This window comes from Anneissia japonica, unplaced genomic scaffold, assembly GCF_011630105.1.
Source record: "Anneissia japonica isolate Jap-2015-1 unplaced genomic scaffold, ASM1163010v1 scaffold287800_len1627635_cov199, whole genome shotgun sequence".
Lineage (NCBI taxonomy): Eukaryota > Metazoa > Echinodermata > Crinoidea > Comatulida > Comatulidae > Anneissia > Anneissia japonica.
Window position 1 is genome coordinate 1,123,845 of NW_022731299.1, and position 20,096 is coordinate 1,143,940.

The following is a 20,096-nucleotide window of genomic DNA, read 5'->3' on the forward strand; positions in this document are numbered from 1 at the left end:
AGGTTTATTTTGGTTTGTTTTTGTTTTATTCATATATTCCATCTTTTACTCTTTAAGACTTCATAACCATTTACTTATTGTGTAGTTAAGTCCGCTTCCCACCATATTGTTCTACTATGTACGCTTAATTAAGAATTGTTTTGTCTATAACACCACTATCTCTATGCTTGACCGCTTTGTTCTCTGTCGGATTTCTCTTTATATATTACCGCATAAACTATTAGATAATTGGCCTATAATCCGTCTACACCTCTATTGTATTGTTTATATTGTACAGTATAGATCTTGTAACGGCCAACTTGTACATTCATTAAAGTTGATGAAGGCCTGAGGACTGGCCGAAAATTTCTTTCAAAAATAAATGAAGTGTTCTACAGTCTACATGCCTTGTTGTCCTTATTTTTTGTTTCAATGACATATATATATATATATATATATATGGGTCAAATTTGTGTGGAGGTTGAAAAATACAGGGGGAGTCTTTATGGCCCAAAATAGTGATTTTAGACCACACTGGTAATGTAATTCGACAGGCAAATTACAGTAATATTTTTGGTAAATTTCTTTGAAAAAATTTCATAGGCATAGGGCCTAGGCCTACATACAGTAATTTCATTTTACAGTAGTTTGGAACGATATCAAGAGTGGGGGTGGTGGCATTGGCCTACTAGGACTACAATTTATTTGAAGCTATCTTGGATCCGATCGTCCACATCAGTTGGGTCCAATCGTCTGTCACCCGAAGTTTTGATCACAATGATCAAGAAAGTATACTATCTAGGCCCTAGGCTGGCTTAGATTGCTGCCGTCACTCTGCTACGTATACTACTACCGCATAACAAAGAAAGCGACCCACACGGTGCATTCTTAAATTTTACACACATTATTAAAATGTTAGACGATAACACGATATCACTGACTGAACGATCTACCACCCTCGCATTGCAGTAACTACTGTACTGAACTAGGCCTAGCTTAGCCCTAATGTTTTTGTGGAAAGTTAGATAGTCGTTATGTACCTGACAGTCGGCTGCCTTTATATCTTCACTTGTCTTCAATTTGCATTCAAAGGGTACATTGCTGCATTAGCCAACTGTCGGGGATATAGTACCTTCATATGACTACTCATACAACAGAAAAAAAAGGCGCATGGAGTTAGTGAAGAATGGAGATCTAAATGAAAAAACGATGTATTTCAGCAAGTATTAAAACCTTTTTGTTTTATTTTAGGCCTTCAAAATACCTATGCCACAGCAGTTGATTTTTTTTTGTCGTAAAACCAAAATAGTTTCATCCATGCCGACTTGCCGATCGGTTAGCGTGAACTGAACTGCAGAAACTTAACATCGAACTTCGCATCGCGAGGTTTAAAAACAAAATGTCGGAAAGCTTTTCTTTGACGCATGCACATTTGCATAAATGTCTACACACACGCACACACATACTACACACAATAAAAAACAAAGGAAAAATGAAGAGTGATTACAATAGTTCCTATTGCATTACATGCACAGGAACAAATAAAATTAAAGCATCACCTTGATAAAAGATTCCGTAATATTGCTCTTACTCTTTAATTATCTTGTTTTTATTGTTCCTTTGATAACGTTGTTGGTACTGTTGGTGGTCCTTTTTATTTAATTTTTCTTTTTTTATTGTTTTATCTTGTACATCATATACCACTTCTTTTGTCTGTCTCCGTTTTTGTTTCTATGTGATTTTTTAGGACCCCGTTGGAAACAAGTTCTTCAGAAATTTCACGGGTTATTCTGGCATTAATATCTGTTTTTTTTTTGTTTTGTTAATATCAATGTTTTACGTGGTATATGATGTTCAAGGTAACTCAAATTTATTTTTGATGAAGTATTTTATACCACTTATGACATTTTTGATATTGTTTCTTTCTATTTAGATATTTTTTGTACTTTACATTTTAATGTAATGCCAAATAAAACAAAACGAAATGAATAGCTTGGATCTTTCTGATAATTTTCCTGTTGGCTCTTCTGCCTCGATATTGCGTAGCCCTATGGCCAGTATATCCGTGTTGTGTATACGAGTGCAGGTGAATGTTGTTTGATCCGTGCAATCGGCCGTAGCACATGTTGGCTAGTGGTAAGTCAGGCATAGATTCAGTTGTTCAAAAAATCAGTTCAAAAAATCAGTCAAATTCCATAAAAAATACAAGACTACAGACAAAATTCACGAGAGGGATGTACAAACTGCATAGACAGACACCAGAACTATGAACTGACAAAAAAATATAGATAAGACAGCAAAGAAACAGTAAAAATCAGCCAAGATGCAACAGCTTCTACCAGCGCAGTCGTGTAATAACGCAGTAGAATTATGTACTGTAAGCATGTATTTCAAGATCATTTATACCTCCTGCACATTTTTGACAGAAATGGCAAAGTTATAGTACTAAGGGCTCTATAATGATGGCAACATAACAACAGTATTGGAATCACATCAATATATTTACGTTATTTAAGATATAATGTTCTTAATTTTTCAAAATAATTTTTAAGCTGAAATCATAAATTACACTTTTAAAATCATAATATTGTTAAGAATTATGGAAATGGAATCGATTCAAACACTTTTAAAAACAAATTATACTTTAAGGGTGGCGGGACCGAATTCTAATAAGTGGCGGGACGGATAATTTTATTTTTAATTCTGAATCATAAATTACACATAAAACAGCAAAATATGATGAAAATCAGATCATAGTTAAATTGCCTAAAAAAAATTTAATTGGTTTCAACTGGTGGCGCGACAGAATTTGACAAATAAAAATGCTTTAATATTAATAATTAAGAAATGCATCTAAAACATTTGTTTACCTCAACTTGTACAATTGATTGCTATCTACTGTATAAAACAAACCGAGTTTAAAATCTTAGAAAAATTAAGTGGGTTCGCTCATGCATTGGTTCCCAACATTTGTGCGTTCGCACATCCCCATGTCTAAGTATTTCTCATTGCCAATATTCTAACAATAAGATTATAGAAACAACCAAAGTACAACATCATAGTTACCGACAGTGGCGGCTCTAGGATATATTTTCTGGGGGGGGGGGAAAGAGGCTAAGTTGTCCGACGGGGGACTTGAGCTCGTAGGCTCTAGCTGGGAGAAAGGGTTACGAGGGGTTCCCCCTCCCAAATGAGATTTTTTTAAAAGAATATCAACGTATAGTTGGCCGAAAATGGTACTCTCAGACTGACAGACATGTTGGCTTGGTGTGAGCTTATTTTTATATGTTAAATGGTCTGAATGTGTCTCTTATTGCCCGATGAGCTCTGTCCGGAGGGGGGGGGGGAGGCTTTACTTGTCCGGTGGGGGGCTTAAGCCCTCCTGCCACCCCGCTGGCGCCGCTCTCGCATTTCAAAGTGATTTTCCGGATTAAACACGCATTTTGCAGAAACACTTGCGTGATCATAAATTTGTCACTCATTTAGCACAAGTCTATGCATGATAACGAATTATTATGAATTCAGGGAAAAATGTACCCCCACCACCTCCAAACCAGCTGGTGTATTCACGCATTTCAAATGTTTCAGGTTGGTAACTATACAACATTAAACAGTGGTGGATCCTGGAATTCAAAATAGAGGGGCCCAGAAAGTCAATTTTACATCAAGACCACCATTTTTATATTTATGTCTATGACACCTTCCCTAAATGGCTTGAAATGGTACTTCAGTTTGAATGCAAATTTTTTATCCCCTATTTATTTCCTACAATTTAGGGCGACTCACTGTTAATATTCCATTAAAAATGAATGTTCTGCAATCCACAGCATTTATTTGGCCAATGTACAATAAAATACATTAGAAATTTGCTTTTTGTACACCACCAATTCCTAAAAACAACATCAAAACATCACAAAAACACATTAAATATCAATTATAATTAAGGACATTTTTGACAAATTTTAGATTCTATATTCCTTTACATCATTTTTTAAAAATAGCAATAAAATTAGGTTAGGATCGTAGTATTATACCTGATCTCTCAGCATGGGAAACCAGATTATGGAAAATATCAATAATGCAGTGGGTGGTTGATTTACCTTTTTGGTTGCCATATTGGCAGCAGGGATCCATATGTGTGTTCAGAAATCAGTTTTCAGTAATTTTTTGCAAGAGTTGGTGCAAGACTGATTTCTTGGACATCCACATCTCGAAGAGGAATTGGAGGTGTGTTTTGGGTAGAATGATATTGGCTTGTTTACACTCAGTTTGTACATAGCCAGTTTTAATTGAAGGGTAATTTAATTCAAAAGCACATATTCCTAGTGACTGAGGAATCTCATCTGCAGAGCCAGATTAACATAGGGGTTTTGGGGGCCAGCCCCAGGCCAACAGGTGCCAATAGGGGAAATAGGCTCCCTAAAACCCCAGGAAAAATCACTGAAAATCTGGTTTTATGTTTTAGCCACAGAGTATTAGGCCCACTTGCAATTACAGCCCTTTAATTTGGCTAAAGATACTTTAGCAAGTTTTCGATATTGGGAAAATTTTGCCAGATGCCTACTGATTATGTTGGTACAGTAGTTCCCACCAAAATCACTGGGAGGGATATCAGGAATATTAATCATAGGTTCAATTTTAACATCAGCAATGGCTGTAATTTCATTCTGATATTTTAGCAAACGCTACAGCTGTCAAGCTTCCTTTTGCAAAATGCCCCCTAATCTGAGACAGTGAGACAACATGTGAGAGTCACCAAAGTGAGATAAAGAGGTGTACATAGCCAGTTTGTGATTTGAGATCCTACATAGTAGGTAGCATGGATGTTAAGGCTCTCTATCCTTAGATGGACAGATGTGGGGAGTAAATGAAAGAAAGTGACTTACAATTCCACAGAGAGACGTGAAGGAGCTAGGGTTATTAATGAGTTTGATAGAGGCTGACACCAAGATACAAGGGATACCCCAGAATCTCCCGAGAAGCTGGTTGTCTAAAAAACTTGGGACAACCACCAATGGGACAACCAACAAAGGGCTCTGACAAAGGCTAGTTGAAAGAGGCATCAAGTGTGTGATATACAAGAGATATGTACGTAATCTATACGTCTGGAGAGAATGTGTCAACAAGAAAGAAGACCGACTCGCAAGGTGCTGTATACACATTACATGAAATCATGACCAGTAGCTCATACATAGACAGTCAGCATTGTCATTGAAGAGTAAATTCCAGATATTGGTGGCGGACCTGGTGCACTTTTTGGCAGAAAATATATAATGTCTATGGAGATTTTTGTAAGATCAGAAAAATATGCAAGAAAAGAAAAGGAAGAGAGCGGAGAGAGTGTTTATCCGGTCCCCGACCGAGTTACACTTTTTTCGCAATTCATATTGGTGGATTTGGGTCAAAGTAAAAAACAGCTCACTTCCTGCCATCTAAATCAAAATTTTCCCTGGGGAACCCCGACTCTTTTTCTCTTTGGGGTTCATTGATTTATGGAATGTTTTCAAGAGGGGGAAAACCTTGAATTTAGAACTTAAAAGTCAATAAAAGGCACCTCAGAATTCGGGAAAGATCATTTCACGCCATCTAGGAATTAAAATTCCACCTTCCTTTTTGAGATTTTGGGGAAACATGTTGACCCCCACCCCCTAAATTTGAACCCAGATCCCCCTGATTCATATTTCCGCTGTCTCTTATACACATCTTAGTTGGCCGAAAATGGTACTCTCAGACTGACAGGCCCTGAGAAATATTTCAGAGAATGTAGAGGATGACGAAAGGAAAGCGCAGGTTCAACTATTTATCAATAAGGATGGTCCAGGAATTGGAATAGAGAAGGAGTTGGTACACAAAAGGAGGATATGAAACTGTAATGTTTGTAGATGTACCTCCAGAAGGGAAAATGGAAAAATGAGGTTTCTAAAATAATGAGGGCATGCAAACTAAAAAGTGATAGAGAGAGCAGGCGATAGCATCAAGAACATGTTGGCGAGATCCAATTCATTTGAAAAAATGAGATATGAAGGAGATAACTGCACTGTATGCAAAGAAGGAGGTAAGGTTAATTGCAAACAAAGAGAAGTGGTGTACAAAATACAATGTAGAGGTACTATAAATAGGAGAGACTGCAAGAAGCCTGGGAGAAAGATATAACGAACATACAGTAATATTGTATATAGGAGGAAAGATAAAAGCTCACCTTTTTACCAACATACGATGGAAAAACACCAGAGAGAAATGAAAGATACTGAAGTGGAAGTGGCGACAGGTTAATGAAACAGAAAGGATAAGGATAGAGGAACTAAAGTTAAATGAGAAAGATGAGTGGGGGAACAGAATGTAAAAGTTGTACTGTCCCTTCTAACACAAAAAATGAAGGTTTACAAGATTAAACTTTGAATTGGCCATTTTGTTGCTTTAGGAAAGTTATTCGCTTTTGATCCAAAAACCGAACGAAAATCAATCAGTTTAGTTAATTAACAGATAAATTAGTTCGATAAATTCTCAAGACTGTTGTATCGCGACGGTTGAAGAAAGCTAATTTAAATTCAGTTTGCTTCACTAATTATGCATATGTATGAGATATCTGGGGTTGCTATGGAGATCTGATAAGAGAAGAGGTTTGTTGGCAAGATGTTTACGCTCTTCCTCATCGCGAATGAGCTAGCCGTGATAGAGAACCAATAAATTATTCGGCACTTTTACTACGGTAGGCTCACGTTTTATTAGCTACATTTTATATAATTAGTAGAATTGAATATAGGCATACTGGTTGTCATAAAAATAAATTGCCTCGTATCTAGGCCTATTGCCAAACGTCTAGTCTTAGGCTAAGACCTAGGCCTATGCCTAAGCGGGAAAGCCGGCTTCGGTCTGGCTTGGTCATACATTAAATTATGAAGCCCAGTTTTCTACGCATCATCTATTTTTGTTTACTTTGAGACGACATCTCTTGAGAGAATATTTTGTATTCTAATCGAGGAAAGTTAGTTTAGGCCCTACCTGTATTAATAAATAATTATGCCTAAGCCTAGGCCCTAGTGTACACTACATATGATTAGGCTTAGGCCCTAGCCCTAATAGCTCCATGTCTGGAGATAAAGATAATACTGCTCAGTTATATACAAATACTGTACATTATTATGATGGTTGATGTATTTGCAGTATGTATTCAAGTTGTTTGATGTCACTTTCCCTTTTCTCTTGTAATTTTTAGGATGAGTGACTAGGCCTATATTAAAGAATTTTGGTCTGGGTTCTAATGCACTATAAGCTGGTATTCAACTTCATGGTATTATGTCAACCCAACACACACCAGTCTGTTGTAGCTAGGACTATGGTGAAAATTGCATTTTAAAACTTCAGGTAGGTCTGACACAAGACTGTCAAATCATTGAAAATCATCATAAACAAGACCTTAATAACAAAATTATTTTAATATATATTTATTTATTTGACTCATTGGCCTAAATGAGTGGAGAGGGAAGTGTCCTGATGCAGTCTAGGCTGATCCCTGGGCTGAACACAACAACAGCATGGATGGCCCTCTCTTATGGCCATGGCCAAGTCCGGTCTTATTTTGTAAACTCACCTATCAAGCAGTGGCGTATCCAAGGGGGTGGGGAGTGGACGCCCCCCCACAAAAAGCTTGCGCCCCCCCCCCAGTCGCTCCCTCATTTGAAACTTTGAAGCAAAAAAAATTAGTGTTAATGCTTTCTCAACTTCCCTTTATTGAAAATAAACATGAATGAGTTCGTGGACAAGTTTGCTTCATTTTACAAAAATATTATGTATAAACATATTATGTATTTATTCGTCCTTCATTTCACAGCAACTAATAATAATAATAATAATATTAATAATAATAATGATAACTAGATTTGAACTCTTCACTAAAGAGGAGTTTGTTGATCCGCCGTACTTTGACCCTTATAAAGCGCGTGCGGTGCTGATTAAAAAGTTTTATAATATGCTAAAATGTTTTTCTTGTCGTCTTTTCTTTTTGTAGATGATCATCTACAGTTTGGGGAACACGCTCACAGTCAGCTTCGAGAACAGCAAATCTGTTAAATGTTGGAATTGTACTTATAACTTCGGGTTCTGGAACAACTATCTGACTCTGAGTGTTCACTTTTTCGCTCAGCTGTTTGACTGTCTCCTCAAGTTCAGCAATTCTGCTAACAAACATCGACTTCAGATTTTCAATCATATGAAAGACACTGGCATCTAATGGCTCAGTTTGTGTTTCAGTTGACTTTGTTTCTACTATTTCTTTAGTGTTTTCTTCTCCATGATGATCTTTAGCTTGTGGTTGTATAATAATCGGTGTTGAGGATAATAATCCGGCTTCTTCATTAGTAAAGCCATAGAAAGATTCGTTGGATGTTGTATTAAATATATTGAGTAAGTTCTTTGAAATGGTATCCATTTTGAACATATTCATTTCTAGGCCTGTCAAGTGTATGATACCAAGCCAAGCAGATAGTAATGCAAATGAGGTATCCTTAGGACAGTAGTAGAGAGAACAATAGAAGGCAGCCTAACATCATAGGCTCGAATAAACAACTTGGCTGCTGGTCTCTGGAGGTGTGAAAGCTTGGTTTGCTTGCTGAGCTGAGATGGACTAGCTTTGGTGCTTGAGCCTAGAGTTATATTCTGATTTTACCTTTTAAAATTTCAGCAAATGAATTCCAAGTAACATCTAGACAGGTCATTGTATATTAGAAGAGCTTCTGGTATCCAAATTAAACAGATTTTCAGTTCAATATCAAAGAAAAAAAACAAACTTTTTACAGAGTTGTTTCTTGCTGCTGTCTACTCAGCTACATCTTCAATTCATTTTTTTGATGTATTTGCGATATGTATATGTATATGATGTCATTTTCTCTTGTGATTTTTAGCCTAACCTAGGCCTATATAAAGAATTTTGGGTCTGGTTCTAATGCACTATATAAGTTGGTATTCAACTTCATGGTATTATGTCAACCCCAACACACAACAGTCTGTTGTAGCTATGGTGAAAATTGCATTTTACAACCTCAGGGTGGTCTGACACAAGACTGCCAAATCATTGAAAATTATCATAAACAAGACCTTAATAACTGACAGAATTATTTTAATATATATTTATATACTTGACATGTCTATAGATATAATACAGTAATAAGACTTCAATAGAAATTCGCTGTATCAAATATACCAAAAGGTAAATAAAGCAAATTAATTTCATTATTCCTTAAAAATAAAACAATAATACCAAAAAACATTTTGCTTATCAGATTGATCTGTGCATAAATTATTATTAATACATATCAAATGTATTAAAATGGAAATCATATTTGCAGTGCACCAAACAGATTATTATAATATAATATAGAAATCCTACATGATAATACTGTAATAATAAATGTATTAGCCAATTTCCAGTAGGAGATATTTGGCACCAATTTAAGGAAGTTGGTAGTCAGACTTCAAATGTGAATTAAAATGTATAGTATTAAAAATATAAGCCATGAAATAATTCCTATCCTAAACTTTGAAAATGATATATCACAATTATTTTGTTCTCTCTCAATCCAGGAATTTGAGCTGTTCATTCAAAAATTTGGTGCAGTACTAGAGTTGACAAGCCTACTGTCAGAATGTTTTTGCAGCCCAAAGAGATGAACAAAATCCACTGGCATCTACTGAAAAAATATTCTGTGCAGGAATGTTTCTATGTTCAACAAACATTCTATTGACTTTCTGGATAATTATACATCAGTTGTATTCAGTTGCTTCCTTTATGAGTCACTCTGCCCAAATATTATTCAAATAGTATGTGATGACCATCTACAATTTGTTAAACAAAAAGCAAATACCTGATGTAATAAATCTATTGTAAAATCATGAATGTATACTGGAAAGGATGGTTTTTATGAATTTAGTTCAAATCTCAAATGAGAGATAATTACAAGATTTAAATATTTTGTATAGAGTTGATCTTTTACTAATAAATGGTCAGAAGGTATTTTATTTGGGCATTGTTTTTTCCTGTATGTATCAGTATATTATCTATGGAAATAAATTTATTTAATGTTTAATTTAAACTTCCATCATTCGCTAGCAACAAAATACTTTTCCACTTGCAGAATTAGGACGTAAATGTTACATAAAGTTTCACTCTAGAATTTGAAAAAATTAAATATATCATCATGTACAATACAGTATGATCATAGACAGCTAATTATTATTATTATTAATTATTATTATTATTATTATTTTTCTTGGAGAGCCTAAATTGAAGATAATTATTCCTGAACTTCATAATTACAATTTACATTGTGTGCTAATAATCAGATTCACTAGCACAGGGATCTTGGTCCCATATCTGCCCTAAATATTATTTTTTTAATAAAATGAAAAACAAACAAAAACATACACTGCATTTTGGAAGAATAACCAACTGGTGTTTTTCTAAAGTAAAAAATACCCTACCTAAATAAAAAATAGTAATTAATAATTCTCTCTAGCTAGGCCTAAGTTTTGATAAATAATAAGACAGTAACAGTGTAGACCTAAGTGTACCTACAGACAGAGTAAGCTGAAACTATAGGGCCTAGCTAGTTCAGGAAATATTCCCCTCAATAATTATTATATAAGACAGTATGGGGTAGGCTACCTACAGAGTAGGCTAACAATAGCTATTGTTACTGACTGGCCTAGCCGGTGTAGAGTCGTTTCGGCCCAGAGTCGATTCGGCCTGGGTCGATTCGGCCCTGGGTCGTTTCGGCCCGGGTCGTTTCGGCCCTGAGTTGGTATATTTCTGTCATGCATTTCGACCGTGGTGTATAGAGCGCCGAAGCTGTGGCTGCGAATACTGTAATAATTTAATAGAACAAGTACCTGAGTATACCGTTTGTTAAACATCAGGGAGATGTATGAAACTTACTGGTAGGCTATATTACTTCAACATTATCAGATATTAACAATTCTTTTTCGTAGTATTTTATTATTATTATTATTATTATTAGAGTTCATTGCAGTATCAAATGGTGTTATCTTTCTTTTTACAGAAACAACGCAAATGTTCAAGTCGATTGGTTTGGAGACACGTTTCTTTTTATTGTTTCCATGCGATATATATTTGTATCATGTGCTTCAATAAAATTTAGATTTATAACATAAGTAGGCTTATAGTTAATTTAGCAAATTAGTTTGTCATATTTTTTTTTTTTGTTGCATCTCCATTTACATTACCAAATATTCTATTTATAACAATACATATATAAAGTAAATTATACTGAATGATGTGATAATGAAAATAAAGCAAATATATTATTGTATTCAGAGACCGACAAAATCACTCATTGCAATAGAAATTAACTAAAGAAATTATTAACTACTGTATAATTTGATTGATGTATTATTATTATTATTAAAGATTTCATTGCAGTATCAAATGGTGTTATCTTTTTTTACAGAAACAATGCAAATGTTCAAGTCGATTGGTTTGGAGACACGTTTCTTTTTATTGTTTCCATGCGATATATATTTGTATCATGTGCTTCAATAAAATTTAGATTTATAAAATAAGTTATAGGCTTATAGTTATTTTGGCAAATTAGTTTGTCATATTTTTTTTTTGTTGCTTCTCCATTTACAATACCAAATATTCTATTTATAACAATACATATATAAAGTAAATTATACTGAGTGATGTGATAATGAAAATAAAGCAAATATATTATTGTATTCAGAGACCGACAAAATCACTCATTGCAATAGAAATTAACTAAAGAAATTATTAACTACTGTATAATTTGAGGAAAGAAACGTTTTCAACAATTATGTTGAGGTGAAGCTGACACACATGGTTTGTATCCTCTTTGTTTTATTTCCATGGTCGATACATATTTTGATATAGGCATGTTTATAAAATACACAAATAAATAAATAATAATTATTATTCAGCATAAAAGAACAATTTAGCCAGGATGCGAGAATAGGGGAAAGCCCAAACAATCAATGCACTCCTCCATAGAACACAAAATAAAAATAACAAATTGAAACTTAGATACTAAAAATTTAAATTGAAACTCGTCACTGCGGACGAGTTAGGTGATCCGCCGCACTTTGACCCCCAGGAAGTGCGGCGGTGTGGATTGAACAGTTTTTTAATGCTGAAAAATTCAGTTTTTTAAAAAAGAATTAGGAGGACGTTAAAAGATTTACTCATGTGTACGTGCACGTCATGACGCACGTGCGCATGATAATGTCACAAAATTTTGACTCCTGATATGAGATATATGTATCTCTCATTGAGAAACGCCTTCTTATCATTTATAATATTTATCATATAAAAATTCAGTTTTTTGAATTCAGATGTCAATATGATGACATCACAATGTCCGATCAGCCATAATGATCTATAAAATCATATCTACAACTCGTGTGCTTTCAGAATATGTAATAAAAATTTTGGGTCACCTTTCATCCTAAGGAGCTATAACTGATTAAAAATATATATATGGTTTTTAGCATATATAAATTTTGATGCACGCGTACGTGCAAGCTAAAAAGCGCGAACGGAAAATTAAGGTACATGACTTTCAACCTGAAGATTATGCTCACTTAATATGATTCAGAAATGACGAATGGTTAAGATGATATGGGCTCATCAACATTTTGAGGAAAGAAAGATGTGGGGGTCAGAACAAACAATTATTTTGACCATGACGTCATCAAAAAGTAAAAAGAAAATTGTCTCAGCTATAACATACTGAAAGTTGGAAGACCATCGACCAAGGATAAGCAAGATAAGCTCAAATGCGCATTTTCAAAAATGACGTCATCGATAAATATTCAGTTTGTTGAATTCAGATAAAATAGGCCTTACTTTAGCATATTTTCACTGTATATCGGCACAAATCCCCGCAAAGATCCCTATGTTTGATGCGCACGTACCTCATTGCTATTGGCCATAAGATGACCGAAAAGAATGGAAATTTGTGAAAACAATGTCAGGAACCCAAACTATGTGAAAAAACGTAATGTCTAGCTTCTATACGTGCTGCGCAAGTAAAAATGCGAGCGCGTATTTCAAAAAAGTTTGAAATGCTCAAAATGGCCTGAAACATGCTCTAATTTAGTAAAAAAATGATGTTGAGCATTTTGAAATTTTGATGTACGCTTACGCGCGCGTTATGGAGCGCACGCGTAAAATTAGGGTACATTACATTCAACATTACCCCAAAGCTAATGCTCACTTAATGCGATTTTGAAATGGCAATTAGTTAGGCTATATGATCGATAATCTAAAAACGCAAAATTGCGCGTAGCTGACGTCATGTGTGACTATGTTACCTTGAAAGCCTTACTGTAACTATCCCAGGCGAAGGGCAAAATGATCGATGAACTTAGAAACTGATCAAACAATAAACAATCAATTGATCAGTCAATCACTCAATCAGTCATATGATAATACGAAGCCAAGGTGAACAGGGCTCGGGGAATGAAAGCCAAAATATCCTATTTAGTGTAGTTGGTGAGTAGTGAGTTTATGTGTTAACCACTTCGACTGACACTACCAATTTTACAATTGAGCATAAAAATCGGTCGGAAGGCTAAAGTGAATTTTTGATTTAAGACTTAGGGCCACACCCAAACTTTGATGTTTCTCAGTTGGCTTCCAAAAACCTCCAAGCAATGCTTTTACATCACTTTATTCTCAGTTTTAATGTTACTGTTTACGTATGATCGGTGTTGGGCCATAAAAAACGTGTTTTCTAGCCAATGTGGCTTGGTGGGTTGCATGCATAGGGGTTTTCATTCATTTTCGTGGGCTGCAAATAAATTGCTGACAGGCCGCACTTTGCCCACCTGTGTAATAGAGGGTCAGAATGGCTAAAAAACAGTGCAAACATACAATATACTTGTTCTCATTTTTGCCTTAGTCATACCACTGGCAAAAGAAAGTTTCCTGCAATGTTTAAAAATGTTCAATTCTATGGTCGAAAGGCAAGCTACCGGTACAAAAAAGATTCAATTAATATAAAGACAACAAAATGATACCTACCTGGCATGATGCTGCTACCAGGCTCATTCTCAGGGAGGATAATTTCACCGATTCCACAACGGGGTCCTGATCCTAGAAAGCGTATATCATTTGCAATTTTCATTAGACTACATGCAACTACATTGAGGGCACCATGCACTTCAACCAAGGCATCATGACTTGCAAGTGCTTCAAATTTGTTTGGTGCAGTAACAAAAGGTAATCCTACAAGATGAAAAAATAAATAAAATGAAATATTCTGTTCACTAATACTGAAACAACATTATATAGAAACTGGTTAAAGTACTATCTGGAATCTACATAAAATTATAATTATAATTTTAGGAAGTTGGTATTCAAACTTCTGATATGATGACCTAGTATTTGAGCTTGGTTGCCATAGCGACCCAAAACTGTTTCACATGCAGTATTCATTTTGAAAATGGAAACTTTCGATTACAAACACAAAATTGTCACTTATCAGACAAAGGGAGATATGACGATTAGCAACCAGGAATTGTTATAAATAATTAACTACTTTTATCATAGTTTATGAAGTACAGTACCAGCACAGTAATGGATTGGGATGCCATACAGCCCCTGCAAAGTGTGCTACCATACCACCAGATTACCAAGTATGGGTGAAGAATTTGAAGAAGCTATTAGTCCACGTCTCAAGCACAGTCGGTGCAGGGGTGATAATAAAGATTTTGATAACGATTTCATTGATAATATTCGACTAGATCTCCTAACATTCAAATCATCAACGCCCGATAAAGATCACCTAGCTGCTCATTAAAATGATGAAATAAGTTTTAATGAAGCTAAAGAAGCTGTAGCATGTGCCAAGAATAAAAAAGCTGCAGGGGCTGATGGTTTGATTGCCGAAGTAATTAAAAATGATACATCTATATAAATTTTATATGTTCTCTTTTTAGTAAATGTTTTGGAATTGGTTTAAAGCCCAACGCAATGGAAAATGGGATTAATCAATCCAATTCCGAAAGCAGGTAATAATGATCCACGAAATCCAGTGGGATATAGAGGTATCGCATTATTATCTGTAATATGTAAAGTGTACGGTGAAATATTAAGACAACGTTTAGGAACAAAATGGGTTTAGACAAAAACGTGGATGCCTACACCATGTATATTCATTAACATCAATAATTGAAAACAGAAAAATATTTAAAAAAAACAACCTTTGTGTGCTTTATAGATGTGCACAAAGCATTTGATCATATTGACAGGGATTGTCTTTGGTATAAATTGAGGTTTTTGGGTGTTCATGGTCACATGTATTATGCAATACATATTGGTTTTCAATAAATAATGGTGTAACTACTGTCACCTACTCTGTTCAATATTTACATAAATGCTGAACATAAATAAACAACAACATTTGTAACACATGTTGGTCTAAGAAGACCTAAGAGACTAAAATTTGGTGTATGTTCAGCAGCAGAAATCTTCAAAAATGTGATTGAGCAAGTCCTAAAAGGCATATCAGAAGCACGCAACATCAGTGCCAACATCATAGTGTTTGGTGACACACAAAAAAAACACAACTAAAGCTTACATTATGTACTACAGAGACTAAAGGGCAACAAAAGATGCAGGGATGGTTTAAAGCATGCCATCATACTGTCCATGATTTGTACCCAACTTTGCTACTGTAACACAGCCATTAAGAGAGCTGACAAAAAAGGATACAGTGAGGAAAAAGATACAGAGTGGAAGTGGTTTACATACAAAGAAAGCAAACATGACGATTGGGGATGTTGTACTGGTAACGCTAAAAAGAAAAAGCTGACAACTCCCTGTGACAATCGACAGTACACAATAATCAAAACTAAAGGATCCATGATAACAGCAAGAAGAGGTGATGGTAAAATGATAACAAGGATTTTAAAGTATTGCTTAAAGGTTTGCATGGCGAAGAAATAATATATATGTTGAAGCTTGCGGTACACCACGTAAGTACAGTAGTTCTGAAAAGAACTGTTGTTGTTGAGAAAGTCTCAACAACAACAATTTTAAACAAGCCAGAGCACAACTCAAACCATAATACACATAACAATGAAGAAGACGATTACTTAGATACATTTGACTACAAGACTACAACAACCCACTAAATCATGCACATCTTCAAGTGAACCGAGGAACATGTTATCATATTCGAGAGAATAGGCGTAAACTAATATTAATAATATATTCTTTCACTTACAGAGAAAACAGCAATGAAGTGGGGTAGAATAAACCACTAGCATTGCTGTAAAAGGCAAGGTAGTCAACCCTTAGCATTTGTTCAGACAAGGAAATGAAAACCAAGTTCACTTCGACGTTATTAGTGAAACTTGAACTATAGCTGCAATGGTAATAGCGAGGTACAGTACATTGTGACTCATAACCATTTCGCACCACATGAGCCGACCTTGAATAGCAAAGTGAATTTTGAATGAAAGCAAAAATTGTTCATGCATATCACGGTAGTTTTGAGTTTAACCTAGCTGTAACTGGTTTAAGCGCTTTAGAAAACGCAAATTGCGTTTACAAAATTTAATCAACTGTCAACAAAAAATCTTAAAATTTTTATCCATCTATAAAAGGGACATAAGCAATTTAAATGACCCTCAAGTTTACACCCAAATCTGGATCATCCCCTACACAAAATAATATCATCCTTGTAACTTGGGTTAAACTTTCCAGAAAGTTTCATTCGGATCAGTTGACCCATTTTTGAAATATCTGGTCTGGGACGTTTTCGTTTAAATGTTCCTCATATTCACACCCTACGCCGGGTCATCACAAAAATTCAGTCATTTGTTTACTGGACCTTTACAAACTATTATACAAAATTACAATTACACCCATTGAAAGCGATTTATAGATATTTACATCTGGGATCTCAAAAACTTAAATGACCCTCCAGTTCACACCCTTGACTGATTCGTCACTAACACATACTATCTTCCTTACAATGTCCGAATGTTTCATTCAGATCAGTTGATCCGTTTTCGAAATATGTGGTCTGGGACGTTTTCCTTTTAATGGTACTCAGATCTACACCCTACTCTGGATCATCACAAAAATTTAATCATTTCTTTACTTGACCTTTACAAACTGTTATACAAGGTTTAAATTGATTTTTTTTAAATAGATATTTAGGTCTGGATCCTCAAAAATTGAAATGACCCTCACATTTGCACCTCTGGCTGATTCATCTCCAGCACATAATTTCTTCCTTGTAACTTGGTTGAACTTTTAATGTTTCATTCAGATCGTTTGATCCGTTTTCGAAATATGTAGTCTGGGACGTTTTCCTTTCAATGGTCCTCAGATCCACACCATACTACAGATCGTCACAAAAATTTAATAATTTTTTTACAAGACCTTTACAAAGTATTATAAAATGTTTCATTTAGACCCATTGGTTTTTTTTAAAGAGATATTTAGGTCTGGGTCCTCAAAAATTGAAAAGACCCTCAAATTTACACCCTTCACTGCATTGTCACTAACACATAAAAATTCAACTGACTGGTATTTGAAATATCCGGTGTAGACTGTTTGACCTTAACTCACTTTAATTGGTCCTCACATGCACACCCCACCATAGATTGACACTAAATATTAGGAGGCACATCCTTGATATATGTCCTATGCTTCGGCAAAACACGGAAAAATTCTAAGCGTGGGAAGTAACCAAAGTGATGGCCATAAAAAAAACAGTGCAAAAAGAAAGGAAAAATATATGCAAGAAAAAAGGGAAAAAAAAAAACCAGAACAAAAACAATAACTTTCCCCAGTACTGCTGGAAAAAGCCAATAATAATTTGTTCAACTCATACAATAACAAAATAGGCATAAATGATAATCTTATCTAATTTAATTAGTAGTGCATATTGAAATTCATATGTATAAACATCTAATTTAATTAGTAGTGCATATTGAAATTCATATGTATAAACATCTAATTTAATTAGTAGTGCATATTGAAATTCATATGTACAGTATAAACAAAATCAATCGAAAATGAATGAGGGATGTATTATTCAATGATACTTGATAAGGATGTAATAGCGCCAACTATTGAATAAAGAAAGACGGTTAGCAACTCAGGATGGTAGTCAGTGTACTTCATTATAATTGCTATAAACCAATCACCTGGGGAATACATAAACCTTCAGTGCCACCACCCCTCTTCGCTTTGGTACTCCTAGGGGCTTTGAGGATTATGTATCCAGGATTCCAGATCCAGATATTTAGATATAAATCCTTCAAATTACTACATTCTCTAATGTACTGGGGCTGAACTAATTGCAAAGTTATATCTAAACTTGTCAACATAATCCCTCCTCTGACGTCTTTAGAAGAAAATAAGTTAAAGAAAATAGGTATAAAAAAAGTCCTGTCTTATTCGTAGTAAACAATAGTCCAAGGCACATGGTTCTAATGTGAATTATTGTTATGTTTGCAGACAATCAGACATTGATTGCTTGAAATTTGTTGCACATTTTAAAGAGAAACTAGATTTGAACTCGTCACTAAAGACGAGTTTGGTGATCCGCCGTACTTTGACCCTTATAAAGCGTGCGTGGTGCTGATTGATAGTTTCATAATATGCTAAAATATTCTGTACAACTAGTGTTTTAAAAAACAATAATTTTCAGCATTTTAAAAGATTTACGCATGCGTACACGTACGGCTTGACGCCCGTGAGCACGGTAATGGCACAAAGAGTGACTCCTGATATGAATACAGTGTCAGGAACACAAAATATGTAATAAAACGTGATTTTCAGCTTCAGTACGTTCTGTGTGCGTGGAAATGAACGTATGGCGCGTAAATATGGAAAGTTTTGGAATGCAGAAAATGACCCGAAACGTTTAAACTATCTGAATAGTGATATTGAGAATTTTTTAAAATTGTACAGTAATGGCACACAAAATTAAATATTGTTGTGTTTTTAAAACCGTCTGTTAGTTATTAATGCCACAGGAATTTTCCCTTCGTATACCCTATACTGCATATATAAGTCTGATAGCGTCGAAATACAGTCTGCCGCCCTCTTGTGTTCTATTTTTTGCATCTTTAAAGAATGAGAGATAAGAATGCTCTAACAATTCATTCTTTTTGACCATGCTGACGTGATCAAAATGAAAAATAAAGGGACACGTCCGAAAGAGAATTGATTTAGCTATAACATACTCACAGGTGGGAGACAATCAATCAAGATAAGCGAGTACGTTCAAACGAGTATAAAAAGTAATAACGTCATAAATAAAAATTCAGTTTTTTCTTAATTCAAATGGCAATATGATGACGTCACAATGTCCGATCAGCCAATATGATCTATAAAATTGTATCTTCAACTCATGTGCTTTCAGAATATGTAATAAAAATTGGGGGTCACCTTTCATCCTAAGGAGCTATAACTGATTAAAAATATTCATGGTTTTATGCATATATAAATGTTGACGCACACGTTAAGTCGCGCAAACGGAAAATTAAGGTACCTGACATTCAACCTTGACCTGAAGATTATGCTCACTTAATATGATTCAGAAATGACGAATGGTTAAGATGATATGGGCTCATCAACGTTTTGAGGAAAGGAAGAAGTGGGGGTCAGAAAAAAATATTTTTTTGACCATGATAACGTCATCAAAATTTAAAAAGAAGTCAAATATATGAAAGAGAATTGTCTCAGCTATAACGTACGCAAAGTTGGAAGACGATCGATGAAGGATAAGCGAGATACGCTCAAATGCGTAATTTAAAAAATGACGTCATAGCTATAATTCACTTTCTTTCAATTCAGATGCCAATATGATGACGTAACAATGTCCGATCAGCCATTATGATCTATAAAATCATATTTACAACTTATGTGCTTTCAGAATATGTAATAAAAATTGGGGGTCACCTTTCATCCTAAGGAGCTATAACTGATTGAAAATATTCCTGATTTTAGCATATTTTCACTGTATAGGGGCACAAATCCGCACAAAGATACCTATATTTGATGCGCACGTACGACATTGCTATTGGCCATAAGATGACCAAAAAGAATGGAAATTTGT

General features: G+C 34.9%; 1 protein-coding gene across 1 annotated transcript in view; it reads right to left on the bottom strand.

Moving 5' to 3' along the window:
• LOC117115317 (fumarate hydratase, mitochondrial-like) overlaps positions 1 to 14,449 on the bottom strand; it is a 23,313-nt gene extending 8,864 nt beyond the window's left edge. The window contains exons 1-2 of the mRNA XM_033259058.1: positions 14,377 to 14,449; positions 14,036 to 14,239 (exon numbers count right to left, since the gene is read on the bottom strand). Coding sequence (XP_033114949.1) covers positions 14,036 to 14,239; positions 14,377 to 14,449 — 277 coding nt within the window. The remainder of the gene's footprint in view (positions 1 to 14,035; positions 14,240 to 14,376) is intronic.
• Positions 14,450 to 20,096: the final 5,647 nt, after the last annotated feature.